Raw genomic sequence first — 18,680 nt, forward strand, 5'->3', positions numbered from 1 at the left:
ATCACCGTCAGATGACAAACAGGACCAGCACCAGCCAATCAATGCTCTCGTCTCGGAAATGTTTTCCATTTGTGACGAAAATACCCCTGCGTCCGAGAAGAGGACAAAGCGCAGGGGGACCGGGAGGGGGGGAGCCGACAAAAGACATCAGGTGTTTCTGTAGTTCACCGTGTCGAGCAGGCCCACTTTTGTCATTTAGAAAAGCTGATTCTTGGGCCCCACACAGTTTGACCGATGGGGTGATCACAGGAGGACTACGATCAAAAGAGGGAACAAAAAAATAACTCAAAAGGCGTAAAATAAGTGCAAGATAGAGCGGCATAGGACCAGTGGTCCGGGCCGTACGATAGGTGGGGCACAAAGTTGAAGAGTTGAACTGTATGGTCGAAAGAAGCACAACCGTCCATTCCATGGTCCCACATATCTCAACCGTCCCGCCATATATGCTAGAAGTGGAACGGAGCATCCAGTTGCTAATTTTTTCAAGAAAGATGGCATTTTAGTCATTAAAATTTACCACATGCATAAATGTGACTAGGGCCCACCACAGGATTTTAGACTGAAATACAAGGAAAAATATAAAAAATAATCGATAATTGCACCCTAAAAAAATAAGTTAAATAACAATACCATCATTTTCGGCCCTTATTTACATCCGAAACCAGGAAGCAAATTGGATGCTCGGGTCCGATCCGGTTCGTTTCAGTTAGGTTGACCGGGCGTCGCCGTTGCGGTGGTCGGAGACGAGCGCGTGGATGGCACCGGAGAGGTTGTTGACGGCGGAGATGAGGCCAGCGAAGCCCTGGCGGCGCATCTCCGTGCGCTCCTCCTCCATCCGGAGGCGGCGCTCCTCGAGATCCACCATCTCGCGGTGGCGCTGCTCCCGCTTCTCCTCGCAGGCCAGCAGCGTCCTCGCCAGCACCGTCGCACTCCGCACCATGCTCGAACCCAGCTGCCGGAGCCTCCGCCGCTTCGCCTCCGGCTCCACCCCTTCGTTCTCCGATGACTCCGACGTCTCCGTCATCTCCGCTGTAAACATCAAAACTGACTTATAATAAAATAAAAAAACCTCAAATATTCTAACACGTAGCCTAAAAAAAAGTTGCCAGCTTTGTTTTTATGACACTAAACAAAGTGAATTCTATGTTAACAATGGTATTTAAGTTTGGGAGCTAAAAAGGAAGCCTTTTTATATACTTTTTTTTCTGAACTTTATATATTGAAAAGTGGCTACATTTATTTGAAGAAGTGATAGCTTTTTATTGTAAAAAAATTAGATGAAGGCAAAGTAGAAACTTTGTGTGGTATAACTGGCATGTTTGGTATATATTAAAATCAAATCCGTTTTATTCTTTTATAACACCATTGAAAGCGAATGCATGCAATATGCCAGCTTTAATAGGTCATATATTATAATATGTTCTAGCTGTTAAATATAAAAGAGATATTATATTATAATCTTTCCATATTTATGTAATACAGTAATGATAAAGGAGGGGTGGAATATGGATACGCGTATCACAGAAAGATTGCGATTGGAGTCTTATGCTACCCTTTTAATCTTGGGAACCTCAGAACCAATTCATTAACCCCACGCAAGAGATCCTTTCTAGCTAATTTTTTGGTAATAAAATGTCCCAACAATGGGGGTTTTGTTTTTTATTAAAAGGAATATACGTATGGATAAAACAATGACGTGCATTAATTCTTCCCACCATACCGGAAACGGAGGGTTGTGCCGGCAGAGGAGGCCGGGGCGGCGGAGGAGGGGTGGCCGCCAACGTCTGGGGCTGGGGTGGCGGGGTGAGCGCGTGGGGAGGAGGCGGCGGCGGAGGGAGAGCACGGGAAACGGGGGTGGCGGCGGCGGCGGCGCCGGCACCGCCTCGGCGGGCAGCGCGGCGGCTGAGGACGTCGGTGAGGGCCTCGAAGACCTCGGCAGCTAGGTTGGTGGGGAGGTTGCGCTCCTTCCGCTCGTGCCGCTCCATGGCCCAATAGGAGGGGCCGCCTCCGGCGGCGGCTGCGGTGGAGGCGGTGGCGCGGGCCTCGTAGTCGCGGACCTTCTTGTAGTCGCGGAGGAGGTTGTCCCACTTGTCGTTGCACTGGTTCTGGCTCCTGAGGCAGCCGTTCTTCCAGCAGTAGTTCTCGACCCACTTCCACCGCTGCTCGGCAGAGCGGGGGGCGGCGGCGCCAGAGGAGGAGCTACCACCGCCGGCGCGACGCTCGTCGTCGAGGCGCTTGGCGGTGATCAGGATGAGGGTCTCGTGGAGGGTCCAGTTGCCCTTCCGGTAGTCGCGGGTGAGGGAGGGGGAGGAGGACGACGGGGAGGACGGCGGCGGAGGCGGGTGGTGGTGGGGATGGTGGTGGTGGTGGTCGAGGAGGCCTAGTGGGGCGGAGTTCGAGGGCTCGGACATGGCTTTTTGGGCATCGGTTTGGAGTTTTTGGAATAGAATAGACCATACGAGTTGGAACGGGGAGAGAGCCGAGGAGGGGACGGGGTTATGGGGGAGAGGGTGGTGAACTGGTGCTCTTTTTATTAGTGCTTCCTTTTACATGTTAACCCCTGAAGAATTTTAGATTAGTGGATACCCCCTTGTCCTTTGACACCAGGTTCCATTGCGTTTACGTAACGTAATGGCTCTGCTGTTAACGCCCGTCAACGTTGACGCCTACCAGGCTCCCACGTTTTCATGCTCTCTGGAAGAGTAAAGTGGGTAGGTGTTGTAACACCGACGTAATTCATGCATGCTAACTGATAGTGTATCAAGGAGTTTATGGGTAAGTATACTAGATAATACGGACATATTTGCAAAGAGTGAGAGGGGAGAGTTAAACGGGTGTAGGACGGCCGTTACGGAAGCAAGGGCCAGTAATGGCAGACGTTTTCTCGCTACCATTGAAGGTGATGGATTAATACTTCACGCGTTTTTTATTGTGCGTTGCAGCATTTGGGGAGGCAGAATTTTGCGACCAAAGATTCAATTGACCGTCCCGGCTATTTAACCGGACCTGACACGTTAATAAAAAAAATTATATTTGAGTGCAAGTTCAGGTAAGTCATAAGTGAGTATTTTTCACCAGAAAATAGAAACGAAAATTGGAGGTGCGGGGAATCGAACCCCGTGCCTCTCGCATGCGAAGCGAGCGCTCTACCATATGAGCTACACCCCCGACAACCGTTGGGGCTTCTTGAACTTTAATTATTCTTTATTTCACGCCTCGAGACAGGCTTCAACCCGGAAGCTATAATTTAAGCTCACGGCCGTTTAATTGGATCGTGTGAGATAGTCAAAACTTACATTTCAAAAAAAAAAAGAGAGAGAATAAAAGAAATACGACCTAAAATTTTTAAGCTTGTATGAATTAAACTAATTTTCGCTAAATTCTCTTAGACAAAGGACCAAAAGGATATATCCTGTACAAAGCCAAAGATATTGAGTTATATAGAATAAAGGCTTAGTAGGAAAAGATATAAATATTTATGATTTCTAGCCAGAACTTGACTGGGCTTGGAATGTTATGATTGGCTAGTTGTGTGAGAAAAATGGCGATTATACATCTCGTTTAATGCATCATTTGTAATTTTCTTTTCATGTTTGGAATACCATTCATGCTTCCTGAGGGGATATTATTTTTGCAACCTTTAGAACTGAAATTAAATATGAAATGACAAGTAGCTTGTCTAAATATTGTATAGTTTCTAGCATCACGATCTAGTTGTTTTTCCAACTCTATATTAAGCACTCAAGCACTCCTACAATGCTTCATGCCTAGTAACTTTTCTATGATGATCTATATTATTCCGATTAAATGCATAGTACGATGAGGGTAGTTAAAAGACATGTACATTATGCAAATACATCTCTTTGGCTAACATCTTGCTTACCAAGTTTTGAGATTATCTTGAAACTATGAGAGTACTTGTGTAGACTCATTATAACTAGATCAAGGCATAGAAGCATGAGCATAAGATATCCATTCAGCATAATCATAAACGAGCACGTGTGCTATAAGCTACTGCATCGCTGGCTGCATCTATCCAAAGGCTAGGGGTTAGAAGGCTCAAACTAATGCTTCTTGAACTTTATACTTAAAAGTAGTGTAGGAAGTTAATAGACAAGTTGATATTCCTAAAGAAAACATAGTTATTAATTTCTGATAATTGGATTGGTCAAGACAAATTTTTATAGACCCACTTCATGATGTAAGTCATGTTGCTAAGAAGCATGCATTTTTGCTCCTCTACTAGAAAGTCAAATGACATGAAAGTTTGACTTTATAAAAGTGCAGACTTGAAAACAACCTTGCAAAAAAAAGAACAAAGACTTTGTTTTCATGTTTTTTGGTCGCACATGAAGCTTTTTCATTTTGTAGTACACCATCTTTGCATGTAATGAAAAAAAATTAAAAATGGTATCGCTATTTTTAAGAAGTTAATACGGCATTGTATGAAATGGTATCGCTATTTTTTATATGAAGGAACGTTCCAATGTCGACTTGCAAAAAATTAGTGCAACTCGCATGTAAATATTTAGTCTATTATACAGGTTTTTAAATGAATTAAATAATTTAAATTTTTCAAAAAATGGTGTCATATATCTGCAATCGCTTTTATCATTTACAATTCATGTAACTATACTGCTTGATGTTAACAACTCTTTTTTTATTTGCAGTGATAAGTGATTGATGTCTATATGTTAATTTGTTATAACTAATGTGATCCAGTTAATGCTTTACTGGAATGTTAACATTATAAACAACTATATTATCTTCCTAGATTTGATACTTATGTATTTTAAAAAGTAACTAGATTCTAGCATGTAGTATGCATAGAAAGTAGGGATGCACCATTTAGAGCTCCATGGGTGTACTATGATCGGAAGTTTCTAATGGTAAAAAATAGATGCTCATGAGTAAATATAGCATTGCTATATTGCATCATCTCTTGCATAATTTCATACTACCACAAATGATAGCTTATCGATAAATACGTCATTACAAAATGCACAATATCCTAATATATTCTTAGTCATTATTAATCATTATTGATTTAATAGTAGCATCCTTTTGCTTAGCAATCAGAGATCAATCTAATAGAATTTATATCAACAGTATATCTTAATCTTAGTTTCAAGTCCTAAAATCATTTATTTACTCTTCATTCTATAATCTATCAATCTTATAGAACTTTCAGCCAAGTAGATCATAAGGCCTCCGTAATCAAACAATTCTTTTTCCATAATATTAGTGCACCTTCATTGTTATTTCTCAAAAAAATTTGGTTCCTAGCTCCTCTCCAAATTTTTCAGAAAGCTGCATCTAGTTTAAAAAATATATATATTTTTTTGATGGCAGGGCAATTGTACTACCTGGAACATATACTGGGTTATGCCATGATTGGTCATGCATTGCTCCAATTCATCACTACTGGTCTCTCTTTTCTCAAAAAAAATCATTTCTATTTATTCCACGTGTCCCTCCTGCACCCGTCACGTGTTTCTCACGTCCCGTGGACGGGCAAGTAAAGCAACCATCCTACCAACCACCCAGAGTTCATACAAACTACCGACCAATATCAACTGACCTCCTTCTTGAACCACAAAACGAAACTCACACTCACTAGCCTGTGAGAGTGGGGGCCATAGTATGGTTCACGAAAGGGTGAGGTTTCGACTACGTTAACGGAGTGTATATATAGTTTCTCTAAACTATAAAAGACGTTTTACGGCAAAAAAATATCGTCGTCTTTCGTTGGAGGACTTCGATTGATACGGAAAGAAAAAACACGAGACCTCTTTTCTTTGCCTCTCCTTCTGTTCCTTCGATCCCCAATACCTCGTCCTCGTCTGCTCCCTTTCTCTCTCTCGAATTCGAATTCGAAGCCCAAACCCTTCTCTCGATCGCTTTTCTCATGGCCACCATCGGCAACAACAACATCAATGCCAAGCTCGTGAGTCAACTCCCGCTTCTCCCTCTCTTCCCTCTCAATCCTTGTTCTTTCTTTTGCGCCGAATTTCTCATCTTGGGTCTTTGATCCGTTTGATTTCAGGTACTGCTCGGAGATATGGGCGCCGGCAAGTCGAGCCTCGTTCTTCGATTCGTCAAGGGTCAATTCTTCGAATTCCAGGTGTTTTCTCATTCTATTGCTGCTAGGGTTTCTGTTTCGATCGATAACGGAAGGGGTTTGGGGGTAAATTGATTTGGGTTGAGTGCAGGAGTCGACTATTGGGGCCGCGTTCTTCTCCCAGAATCTGGCGTTGAATGATGCCACGGTGAAGTTCGAGATTTGGGACACGGCGGGGCAGGAGAGGTACCATAGCTTGGCTCCCATGTACTACAGGGGTGCTGCTGCGGCCATCATCGTGTATGACATAACCACCACGGTGAGATCATGGCCGTCCTATCCTAGTTTTGCTCTACCTTTCTTTTCAAGATTTTTTAAAGTTCTTTCATTGGTCTTGAATAAATCCTTGTTCCTCCCTGAGTTACTATTTATGAATCAGGAGTCTTTTGAGCGAGCTAAAAAGTGGGTTCAGGAGCTACAGAAACAAGGTTAATATTGTGCGAAGAAACTCTTTTCATGCTTTCTCCTACCTTTTTTTTAATTGAAATTTTTAAATGGTATGTAAATTGGGTAAAGACGAACCTTTTAAATGGTAGAGTTAAGATTGAATGAAGTTTGTATTATATATATATATATATATGTTTGTGTGTGTGTATTTGTTGCTAGACGTGTATGCTAAGGTGGATACTGGATGCAGGTAATCCAAACATGGTGACAGCTTTAGCAGGCAATAAAGCCGATTTGGAAGATAAGAGGAAGGTGACAGCTGAGGCAAGTCTACTGATTCCATTGCCTCGATTCATATCGTATTGTTGATGACATAATTTAAATGGATGAAAAGAAACGTTAATACCATCTCCAATGGAAGTTGTGGTTCATAACATGTTTTCATTGTCTCAGGTATGGGGTTAATTGGTTTGATTTTCTTGGTAGCAAAAAGATTATGTGATGCATTCCATTTATAACTTTCAATGTGGATTAGATTATCTTATCTGCAACTGCATTATTTATTTGTTTGGAGCAACACTGGAAGATCCAGATAAGAAATTATTTTAGTGATACCTGACATTCTTGAAGGACATTTAATACAATGATCATAAGGCCATATTAATTATTTCATATACACATATCAATACCTTCAGTGCACAGTAAATTAGGATCCAATTGCTCTATGTTTTATATCTTCTGTTTTTGTCTGACTTTTTTTGAGTTTCTGCACTTATTTAGATTCGTAGACCCCATAAATGTAGTCATTGATCCTTGCGAATCTATGATTTTAGAAAAATGCAATTGAAGCATCATGTAGCATGACTTAGCTGAAAGGACTTTCATTAAATCCATTGATAGTTTACATGTAGTTAGGCTGCGGACTTGAGTTAGTTTCTTTATTAAGCTGGACCCTTTGTTTATTTTCTCCAATTGTCTTTTTACCTTTCATTTAATAGTCTCACTGTCCTTATTACAGAGTCTGAAAAAGAATATATAACATTCATTAATAATTTATTTATTCATTTTTGTTTGCATAGAGGTGTATAGCATGACCTAGCAACTTAAGCAATGTTATATCATCTATGGTGCGGTTATCTGGAACATTTATTTAAGGCGCCTAAGCATGTTGTTGTTGTAAGAGCATCAAACATGGTTGGCTGACCAAAACCTGAACCACTGTTTCCTTGTGGAATTCACCTCAGCCTTCTCCTATATGTCTTTGGCATTAGAAGTCCTGTTTTAGTACATGTTGGATGTCGACATACAATACGTAATTTTTAAGTAGGTGATGTCAAGGGCACCTTGTTAAGCTGTTGCATGCTTGCACATGCACTCACATGGCTGGGTGGATGAGTCTAGGCTAGTGTTTCATGTTTGTGCATCGGGTGCTTAGGGGGGTTGTCTACAAATTAAGTTAAATTCATAATTCATCAAATGTCCGGGAGAAAGTTAGAATGCAGATTGCTATTAAAAATTAGAGATAGAAATATAAATGACAACGAGAGAAACAGTTAAATAAATGGGACAAATCAATAATATAAAAGGACAGTCAATGAATTATAGTGGATGCCTGGTTTTCAGGTTTTACTAAAACAGTACTATACAAAAAACTGGAAATAAGTGAGTTGTATGAAACACTCATTTTGTTGCTTCTGATAGCATTTTGGAAAAGTTGATGGGTCATAAATCCTGAAAATTGAGTTTTATGATTAACAGATTCCTCCTGTCTTTCTAGGAAACCAGTCTTACATAAAATCCCATCCAATGATCATTTGATTTTTATATGACCTATAGACAAGGAAGAAACACAATAGGATATCTTGTTATTCTATATGATCAATTTTTGCTAAATTTTGAGTTGGTTGAAATGCTCTCAGTTAAATACCTAAATATTTTTACAAGTTGGATTAATGGGGATATCAAACTTACATGAAAGTTATCTCCAATTTAAGAATCTAATAATGATAAAGAGAAATTTGTGATTTTAAGTGAAAATGGCATTTCATAGAGTATAAAAGATTTAAAATTACAAATTCTTCAATCATATATTTTCAGTAATTTTCATAACTCTGATTTCTCTATTTATTCTCTGGGATACTGGTTGCTCATTAAGCCTCAAAGAATACCCAGGAGAACAAAATATGAAGCACTTGTACTTGTTGGAATGCCATATGGTTTGACTTTTGCTGCAGGAATCTGTGCCCATACAATTAGTTATAGGTGGTCTCTTTGGTCTTTTAGCAGCTAACAACTGGATAGGTGGTTGTTTCCACAGTTATGAATATGTATCAAGTACATCATCTTCTATTCATTCATTTGTGTTCATTTTCAGCCTTTTTTTGACATAACCGTTAGGCTTATGCTTGGACATGACTCTAAGATATTGTCTAGAGCCTGTGCTTTGTCCTTACTGATGGATTACTATGTTGGAATTTGCTTCCTTTCGTACTGCATAAATGAGATATACTGAAATTTTGGTCTTCAGAATTTGTTTCTTATTATGTTTTGTTCATGTATCGGGTTTCAATAACTACGAGTTTCAATAACTACGAGTCTGTGCAGCAATACTTCTTTTTGATTCCTTACTATTTGCAGACAGCGAATTATGTCTACACCTTGTAGAGATGATTTATTAATACGCCATTGGTTCTCTTATACGTTGACATTGGATTTTGTGGGGATTCATTCGTCATTACTGATGATGTCTGATGTTACAGGAAGCACGGACATATGCTGAGGAGAATGGCCTCTTCTTTATGGAAACCTCTGCTAAAACTGCAATAAATGTGAATGACATATTCTATGAAATTGGTGAGTGTTAATTCTCAATTTGCCATATTAGAGGATAAGGATTTTCTCATTTGTAAATTTTACAAATACTTGTAAAATTAATGGAGATCCCTTTTCCTTAGGTAATAACTGATTCTGGTAATGATTTTGTCGTGCCATATGTTTCTTGCTCTCACCTATATAGGTGATAGATTACCATTCTGTTGCTTTCTTTTGGATGATGTAGTAACTTGCAGGTTGCTCCCATGGTTAGGCTTAATATATGTCATTCTTTCCCAAAAGAATATTGACCATCACCACCACCTGGTGAGAGATAATGGTGGTGATGGCCAATGAATGGCTGAGGTTTGACATTGTATGCATTAGTTTCCAGTTAGGGAGCATGCATATACGCAATCATACCTTGCAAGGACTTTTACAAGGTGGCTTTCATGTGTGCTATGTTTGATATTGTTGGCATTCACATTAACTCTCACCATGATCATGTTATAGGTTTTAGTTAATGAGTCTGTTAACAAGAGTGCAATAATTTTGATGAATTGAGTGGTTTCATTATGAATTGAAGGAAAGTTTAACAGTGGCACCCATCAATGTTGCCTTTGTCACCTTTTCATTATACAACTTATGCTATTCTAGCTTGTTTGTCTTTGTTTCTTATTTGTCTTTCTATAAGCACAAAGCGATAAAATATTTTGTGTTCATAATTCTGAACATCATAAAATTCTCGTCTGAGGTTTGAAGGCTTTTTATAGATCTGCATCGGTTACAATCTGGGAAGGAAACAGAACACTGTTTTTTTCTAAATAATTCGACAAGATTATTGGGGTTTAGCTGTCTTGCAACAGCCCTTCCTATCTGACATAAAAGGATCCCATGATCCTGAACCGATCTTACCTGGGATCGCAAATCCCAAGTTTATCTATGAAGAGCTGATCTAATTGTAGGGTGTTGCTTTAACAACCAATCAATATGAGTTGAATCTACTCTAGCTTATTGCTATTGTTTAATATATCATGGACCTATTGTTTGGTCAGATTCTGCACCTGCAACTTTGTTCATTTTCTTACAGATTGCTAATTCTTTGTTACTTATTTTGGTTGCACACAGCAAAACGCCTACCCCGTGCTCAGCCAGCTCAGAATCCAACAGGAATGGTTCTTGCAGACAGACCTACTGAGCGATTGCAGACTTCATCATGCTGCTCTTAGGTATTGTCTTGCAAAATTAACAGATTTCAGATAATTTCACAAGCAAAATTAAAGAAGATAAGATAGATGTGTGAGCATCTCTTTATCATGTGTAGGAACTAAAAGATTTAATCATCGTTCGAGTGCCCAACTAACTAACCTGAACCTCCCTGCAAACTGAGAATCTTGAAGCAGAAAGGCAAAATGAGAGGACTGAATGGAGGCACAATCACACCCTTCCCCAATTTTCTTGAGATGGTGGAAAGCAACCTGGAATCTTGGGATGTTGGTTCTTATCCTGTCTGATTCCTACAATTTCTACTCATCTATCCTCCCTTTCGTTTCCCCTTCCTGCCTGTATTATGCTTGAATTTTTGGAAATTGCAAGCAAGAAAGATTTCAAAGTTAATCGACATCTGTATGTCTTGACCACAGTTTTCAACATAATTAGGATATCCTGGTTGAAATGAGTGCGACTTAACTAGCACTGCATGATTCAGTTATCTTAAACATATTCAGCTGTCCCTTATCTGAATACCGTAAGCTATAGTTACTCTTGAGTTTTTGTTCTCTTTTTTTTTTCTTTTTTTTTTGTGAGAAATCTAGTTATTCTTGAGTTGATATGAAGTTTTTCATCTTTATGTTATTTCAACTTTGATGTAATCTGTAATCGTGCAGGGTGTTAAAGTTGAACCACTTGGGGGCTACTGGAAGTGCAAGACAGCAAATGAGTTGAAGATATAGAACCGTTCAGATTGTCCTGCCCCCTGCATTTGGGGAGGCTGTCGTTGCTGTTTCATATTTCTTCTGTTTGAAAATCTCATAAACGAAAAATATCAGGTGAGCTTCACCCAAGTTTCTGGGCAAGATGCAGCAGCTTGTTTGAACAAGTGTTCTTTAACCTATATTAGCTCTCTGTGATGCTTGTTTGATGAAATAAATGAATTACTGAACCAATTTCATTTCAGTTTGCCGTATAGGAGCAGGATGCCTTGGTGCCTGAAAACTAACATTTCTCAACCATGTAATTTTGCGATACATGGAAGAGGCGGTGTGACATCTCTTATTTCTTTTATACCCCTCTGGCTGGTTACTGTCTCCTGATTTGATCGACATGATTTAAAACATATGGTTTGAAAACCACTACCACGGAAAAGTTTCATTGAGCCGATCCCTTTACTCATCACTTCCAGAATCAGAATCCCTTTTTTTGGGGGGTAACATAGAGTGAAAGATCAGCCACTACAAATGAATAAAAGTTGTACCCTTGGCATCCGTTCTAACAAGATTAACAATATCAAGAGGGAGATTTTTAGTCCGAAGTCCGAACTGAACTCCGCAAAAGACCTGCCACTAGTTGGCTTCACACGGAGTGTGGAGATAGGAGAAGATGTAGAACGTAGAGATTTATGGCATGTTTGGTTAGAAAAGTCAGACTTTGAAATGGAAATGAATGGCTTTTTTTTTTTTGGTTAAAAATAGGAGGGGAGGGGGAGGGACCAGCCCACCCGCGTAGCAGCCCCAAAATGAATGGCTTTCACTACAATTGTTTAGTGGGGAAAAGGTTTTATTCCCATTCCGATTCTTAAAAAAAAAAAAGAATGCTTCAATTTTTCCAAACTCAATCCTGAATTTTTTTAAGTATTTAAACTTTATTTTGATTTCAATTTTAATTAGCAGTCAAATATGTCAGAAAATACGGTCATTCGGATTGCGATCATTAATCAATGCACTCTTTTGACACTTCTAAGTGATGAGTGTTGGGATATATCAAGGCCATTGATCCATGTTGCTACTGCCGTTGAATCTTCCTCCGTCACATTGGAAGGATGTGTTTGCTGCTTTTAACCCATTCCTAGCTGCCGTAAGTTCAGCCACCAGAACCAAAGTAGCGAAAACAGGAAGTGCTGCAGAACGAAGAACTTGACCATCTCCATTTCTGATTACAAAGCCAGCGCTAGCTCCATTGAGGCGAAACGAACCATGGCGTCCAAGAGACAATGGTTTTACGTGAATGATCCGCAAATTCATGCGGTATGTAGGAGCTCCAGATAGCAGATTTTTTCAGCTTTGAACCCTTCAAGGACCTCTGAGATGCAGCCATTAGACTATAAGCCTTGTTCGAAATTTCTTCAGCATCCATCATCCGGTCCTGGAAGATTTCTTCACTTCTAGCTTTCCACATTAACCACAATGTATAGGCCAAAGTAGTTTGAGCTACCACTGTCAGTTTAGAATCCTTCGTTTGCAGCAGAAATTCGACAGCTTGATGGTAGGAATGAATTTGGGATAAAACGGGGTGTTGAATCACCTTCCATCCTGCTGCAGCTCTGTTGCGTTGGAAAAACAAGTGATCCATGTCTTCCGGGTGGTTTCCGCAACAGGGACAAACTGGTGACACGGATGGAATTCTTTTTGGAATAAGATCCACTGTAGGTAGTTTTCCAATGACCGCTCCGTTTCAAGTTCTAGTAGACGATCCCTTCCTAACGGCTAATACCGCTTCAACCCATTTAAACCCAACTCCTCCCCCTTTCCTCCCTCGTTTCTCTCGTATCCCTTCTCTCGATCCTTCCTAGGGTTAGGGTTCTTGTAGTTCCGAGGGCTCCGGATCGATTCTCGGCCCTTCCTCTGCCTCCCCACCTTCCAATTTCCAGGGTTTCCAAGGTCCCGACTCCCAACCTCTTGACCGCAGCCAAATCTTGAGGGTTTGTAGGGTTTATCTATTTGCTCTGCCTAGTGACCATGGATGCAGAGACCGACGAATACATCCGGGAATCCATCGAGAACTCGCTCGGCCTCGCGATCTCCGCCAAGAACCTGCGTCTCAAGCTCCTCGCTTCCGAAGACGCCCGCCACCGCCTCCAAGATCGGATCTTCGTCCTCGAAGAGCGCCTTAAGGACACCGAGAAGCGTGTGGAGCAGCACAAGGTTCGGGTTCTTTCTTCTTGTTCTTGGGTTTCTAGGGGTTGGTTGTTTATGTGGAAGTTTTGATTTTGATGTGGGTAGGCGGAGGCGACTATGAACGCCCACGGGTTGAGGAGGTGCATCGAGGAGAAGGAGATGGCGGCGTCGGGGTACGATGATTTGGTGAAGCAATACGCCAAGTTGGAGAAGGAGTGCTTGCTGTATGAACGGGATCTTGAGAGGGTCATGGAGTCCTGCGATGAGTTGGCCAAGGAGAATGACGAACTTCGAGTACGGTTGCAGGACAACTCGTCTGTGAGTACCAAATTCTGATCGATTTCTATTGTGCATATATTTCTTATCTTTGTGGATCAAACTACAGGGATGTATTCTGAATCTCGATCTTTTGATGCTTCTTTTGAGCAAGAATGCTGAGAATTGTAAATTGAGAAATATAATAAACAGAATTGTGGGAACAGGTATGCAGTAACCTTTGCTTCTTTGAAATATAATAAACAGAATTGTGGGAGAGACATTTTAGGATTTTGCTGTCTTGTTCATTACCCTAATATCCTTAGAGGCGGTTCCTTATGGAAAAAAAATTTCATTCTTTGGAGTGAACATGCATCAACACCGAGTTGAATGTTATGATGCCACCGCAAAATTTTAGACATTACCCGTTTTATTTAATCAGCCAATAAGTGTTGTGCAGATTTCTTGGATAACCTACCCATTTTAGTACTTTTGTGACAATTTTACGTCAGAATGCAAGAAAATAGAGCCTGAAACTGTATTGTGAAAGTTATACATCTTCCCACATTGTAATACTGTATGAATAACTATGCATCTTTGCTTTATCTGTGACGTTGTTTGAGAAATTTGGATAACTTTAGTGTAAAGTGAAGCATAGAAAAGAAAGAGGACTTGGTTAGGTAAGCCATGCTATCTGAAAGGCTCTCCTTATTGTACTAATATGTTCCTAGAAGTCTTAGGGTCAAACTAACAAAGGAGCATCAAAAAGTTATCAAAAAGGGAAATAAAAAATAACAGAATTTTTTTTGAGAGAGAAGGCTGGCTTTTGTATTCCTTGTTAGTTATGGTTCATCTAACTCATTATAAGAGTTAGGGGAGTGAGGGCTGTAAAGGCATCCCGATCATGAAAGAGAAGTATTTCCTCGTCTTTTGATTTCAGTTCTTGTTTAGTTCTTGAAATAGCCCTAGGTGATTATATGTTTTTGTCCATATAGGCCTCAAGGAGCTATTATTGTTTTAGGAAAAACCATCACATCCTCTTGTTCGCTCCAGAAAAGTTTTATTTGAATTAGAGAGAACCTTTATATAATCACCGGTATATTCTCTTATTCCTCTTTCTATTTTCTTTTGTAAAAGAAAGAACCTGTGAATAATATAAAATATGTGTTACATTGCATCTTATTAGTTTTCAGCCAAAGATTATTATTGGAAGCCTAGTCATATTTATGAATTCTGTAAGCCTATAGATGAAACAATCAAACCATAGGACATGAGGTGTATAATATTGATTTGGAATATTTTTTTTGTAATGGTTTTGAAGAGAGAAGAAGCATGTTTCAATGTACCAACATTTTAATTTGATTGAAGAGGATTATATCGTTGTTGATCAATACATGCTGTGTATGAATTGGGAACTTCATCTGGTTGTATATGATCAAGCTAGTTAATTTAAACCATAATTTGCATGAATCAAGTTGGAAATATCAGGGTTATGAGACACATGTTTCCTTAGCTTGTGAATATTGGGTGGTCATCAGGATAGAAGCTTGGTGATGGTTTTGATTTTGGAAATCATTAAGTGTAAGAATATGCAATTCAAGGTCAACCCAGATTTATTCTCAATAATATCTAGAAGTTCTTTTGAGGTGATAATTATAAATCTTTGTGAGGCACTTGTATATAAGATTAATAGGCTAATATCAATTTTTTTGATGAAGGTCATTAGAAGGATGGATTTTTCTGCCAAAGCAGACCCTTAACAACCTTGATATTTTTTTGATATTATGGCTCCATTTTTATTGCTGAAAGGAGCTAGTGTCTTCTGGAGCATCTATCTAGGATTCCCACAAGATGCCTAGGAATATAGCTGAACAGGCAGGCTTAGCCAGTGGACTCTTTCTAATTTGCCTGTGGGCTAGCTAGATGCCTATATGGCAAGCTGTGGTAATAATTATTTCAACAACTATCAGGTTTGAACAGCTGTGGTGTAATGAGGTGAGGGCCTTTTACATGTGGAAACTATCTGATATTTTCCTTGGTTTGTATACATTAAATAAGTTTTCTACATGTATATAAAATTGTTAAAAATAATGAATCTAGAAACTTTTCTTTGTCATTAGCCACCCTATAAGAAATTCATGTCCAAGTTTTTTTTCATCTATTATAAAACCATCTTAGTATTCTTGTGCCCAACCTCATAGCTGACTTTTTGGCATGGAGCTACATTGATTTTCCTGTGTATTTATGCTTATGACAGTTATATTTTAAGACAAATTTGTCAGTATGCTTAGTTTGAGGTGCTGCATGTTGTCATCGATTGGTAAATTAATTATCTTGGTGATTTTCATCAGCTTTTTAAAATTAGAAAACCATGTCTGGTTTCTCAAATTGCCATTTAGAAATCATTTTGATACTCTTGCTATACACCCTTGGGTATATAGGCAAATTGGTTTTCTTGAATTCACACTTATGAGTTATTTTTTTCTAGACCACATCTCCCATATTTCCAATTAGCTCGAGCTATTTGTATTTCACATTTTATGTCAAGCTATCAGGCTATTAGATGGCCAATCTATTAGACAACCAAACATCTTTTCTTCTTAGTATTTCATTATTTTCAGAGATTTCCTAAGAAATAATGATTAGTTGCTTCTTTTTATTTCTAGTAATTTTAAGCAATATAGTTTTACTGAAATAAGATGGATCGTGATGATCTGGTACCATGATCTAGCCTGAAATTGGCTAATTGCAACCTGGTGAACTAAGTTTTGCTGGTTTTTGTTGCCTCTGTTGCTTGTAGGTTCAATGCAACTTCTGTGACTTCTCTAAGATGTTATATCGCTATGCTGAGTTTGTATGCAAAATGGCAAGTTTATCAATCCTTAACTCTAGAACTGGGGTTCCATTTGACCTTCACTTGTATTATGTTTGCAGATGAATGTACTGTTGAGTAAAACAAAACATGATCTTGCATACTGTCTAATGCTCGTGAAGTTTGTTTTAGATTCTGTTCCTCAATTCCTTTTTCTTTCTCCCGCTTCCATTTTGTCTGTATGTTGATCCTTGTATGCTGATTATATTTTTGGAAAATGCTGCATGCTTTAGCTGGCAGCATTAGCTGCTGAAGTTGAGTCCTTGAAAAAGGACAAGGAAAACATGAGGATTAATCTCCACAGAGCTGAAGAAGAGGTATGTATATTGGAACTCATCTCTATTTCACCTCATGATATTTCACCTCATTTCTGTTTCTATTAAATCTTACCCTATTACATTTTATACAAGGTCAAGGTACTGTTTGAAGAAAATAAACTTTTGGACGAAGAGAACAAGAGGTTGCTTAGGCTGCTAAAGAGAGAACGAAATCACCATGGATCTGACAGCAAAAGCTCTGCTGGTACTTCTGCTAAAGTGAGATGAAAACTAAACCCCATTTTCTTTCAAGCTTTGACTAACTATCTGAATTATGAATTTTGTTTTTAATGATTCATGCCAAACTACTACTAGTTCACATGTGAAATTAAGGATAAGAGAAATAAAAGAGAAGCACTTGTGATGTTGTCATAGGTCATAGCAATGATAGATTGGTGTTTCTTATATTTTAATTCAATTCGTTCTCTTGTATCATGTCTTTATCAAATCCTTTTGTTGTTCAGGGAAAGCCTAAATCAGGCCAAAGTGACAGCAGCCCTATGGGGCGGGTGATTGATTTCAATGTTGCAGATTCATCGAGACAGCCATTATCACCTCTGCGTCAGAACTCTTCTGACTCTAGAATGCATAAGAAGTAAAAGGGTGTTTGTCCTCATTCTACTGATCTTGAACGGTTGCTACTAGCAACCAGCCTGCTAATTTTTTCTTAGCTATCAATCCGAACTTACTAGTTCTTGATGTACACAGCGTTGAGTTAAACGCTGAAATTCATTTCAGCTGATAGTTGTTACTTTTTTCACCGCGTTCTTGACACTAAATTGCTGATACCAATGCTTTGTGGTCTGTATTCAACGAATCAAAATGAATGTAAAGTTTCTTGAGAACACTGTTTTGGTTACTCTAGTAGGGTGAGCTCTCCTGATACTTCTACTCTGGTTGTAAGAATTGTAGAAGGTGTTCTTTAATTGCTCGTACCATGTTGGTGCTAGATTAGGTGGAGCAAGATGGTTGAAGGAATTGAGGAACAAAAATCAGTAGGCTGCAATATGCTTTAAGAAAATGATTAAGAAAATGAAACATAATTGTGATTATGCTATGACTAGAGGACGAAGAACTTGAAGCAGGATGCCGTTTACCCTAACGTGTGCATTAGTACAAAGGATTTTTTGCAGTTTAGTCCATGATATCTTTTGTATTCAATCAAATTTTTCTTTTCATATTTATATAATTTTTTTTGTAAAGTTGTCCATTTGCACAAATCTATCTTTCTGCTAGTTTTCGTTGGTTGAACTCTGGTTAATGTTAAGTAGGATTGTAGAAGAATAAAAATGTCCTTTACGTGGCCTTGGGTTCTGCCTCTTCTGGCTTACTTCGTCCTTTTCCTGCTCAGGGCTTGGTGGGTCCGTTAAATATGAGAGCTAGGGGTAAAAATGTTCAGAAAATATGAATTTTCATATCCAGTTCGGATTGGATTCTGATAGAAATTATGATACCTCATTTGGATACCTACTAAATAATTGTACTGAACTAGACACGAAATTCAACTTTTAAGAATTTTTCAAAACCGCATTTGAATAGAAGGTAAAAAATGTATATATAAATAGCCTTATCGAACCACGGATCTTCCACTGGTGCGAAGCAATACTTGACACTAGGATAGCAGCCACCTCTGCTATTGCGTTGTGGTTTATTAATCTTATTCAAATCTTATTCACATCATTAAGTATTTTTATTTGATATATATTATGATATTTCATAGTCTAATAATTAATTATTTTTATAAAAATTAATCTTTTTCTTTGATTGAAAAATGAATGCCATATTCTTATTTGTTTTACTCATCA

At 39.0% G+C, this 18,680-nt stretch overlaps 3 protein-coding genes and 1 non-coding gene across 9 annotated transcripts; 2 read left to right on the plus strand and 2 right to left on the minus strand.

Annotated features, from left to right (window-relative positions):
* Positions 1-431: 431 nt before the first annotated feature.
* Positions 432-2,488, minus strand: LOC103718752 (uncharacterized). The gene is made up of 2 exons (XM_039115244.3): positions 1,721-2,488; positions 432-1,029 (listed from the first exon to the last, which is right to left on the minus strand). The coding sequence occupies exons 1-2, from the start codon at positions 2,409-2,411 to the stop codon at positions 707-709; spliced, it is 1,014 nt and encodes a 337-aa protein (XP_038971172.2). The 5' UTR covers positions 2,412-2,488; the 3' UTR covers positions 432-706.
* A 607-nt stretch (positions 2,489-3,095) lies between these two features.
* On the minus strand, positions 3,096-3,168 carry TRNAA-CGC (transfer RNA alanine (anticodon CGC)). The gene has a single exon. It is a non-coding gene; the product is annotated as a tRNA-Ala (tRNA).
* A 2,553-nt stretch (positions 3,169-5,721) lies between these two features.
* On the plus strand, positions 5,722-11,494 carry LOC103717597 (ras-related protein RHN1). 5 transcript variants are annotated; one of them, XR_015974073.2, is made up of 9 exons: positions 5,723-5,947; positions 6,047-6,124; positions 6,213-6,380; positions 6,501-6,549; positions 6,759-6,832; positions 9,268-9,361; positions 10,448-10,548; positions 10,644-11,066; positions 11,206-11,494. XR_015974073.2 is itself a non-coding variant. In XM_088712631.2 (8 exons), exons 1-7 carry the CDS (start codon positions 5,909-5,911, stop codon positions 10,546-10,548), a joined length of 603 nt encoding a protein of 200 aa, XP_088568757.2. In that variant the 5' UTR covers positions 5,722-5,908; the 3' UTR covers positions 11,206-11,494. The 5 variants fall into 5 exon arrangements, 4 of the variants coding, with proteins under 4 accessions (XP_088568757.2, XP_008804271.5, XP_088568755.2 ...); XM_088712631.2 differs by lacking the exon at positions 10,644-11,066 and having other exon boundaries at positions 5,722-5,947; positions 6,759-6,836; positions 9,272-9,361; XM_008806049.6 differs by lacking the exon at positions 10,644-11,066.
* A 1-nt stretch (position 11,495) lies between these two features.
* Positions 11,496-17,734, plus strand: LOC103717588 (uncharacterized). 2 transcript variants are annotated; one of them, XM_089927888.1, is made up of 6 exons: positions 11,496-13,458; positions 13,537-13,749; positions 16,487-16,552; positions 16,792-16,875; positions 16,969-17,094; positions 17,340-17,734. In XM_089927888.1, the coding sequence occupies exons 1-6, from the start codon at positions 13,273-13,275 to the stop codon at positions 17,472-17,474; spliced, it is 810 nt and encodes a 269-aa protein (XP_089784014.1). In that variant the 5' UTR covers positions 11,496-13,272; the 3' UTR covers positions 17,475-17,734. The 2 variants fall into 2 exon arrangements, with proteins under 2 accessions (XP_089784014.1, XP_008804259.3); XM_008806037.6 differs by lacking the exon at positions 16,487-16,552.
* The last annotated feature ends 946 nt before the right edge of the window (positions 17,735-18,680 follow it).

This window comes from Phoenix dactylifera, chromosome 16 (genome assembly GCF_051530095.1).
Source record: "Phoenix dactylifera cultivar Ajwa chromosome 16, Ajwa_hap1_PhDact_Kaust_v1.1, whole genome shotgun sequence".
NCBI classification, from domain to species: domain Eukaryota; kingdom Viridiplantae; phylum Streptophyta; class Magnoliopsida; order Arecales; family Arecaceae; genus Phoenix; species Phoenix dactylifera.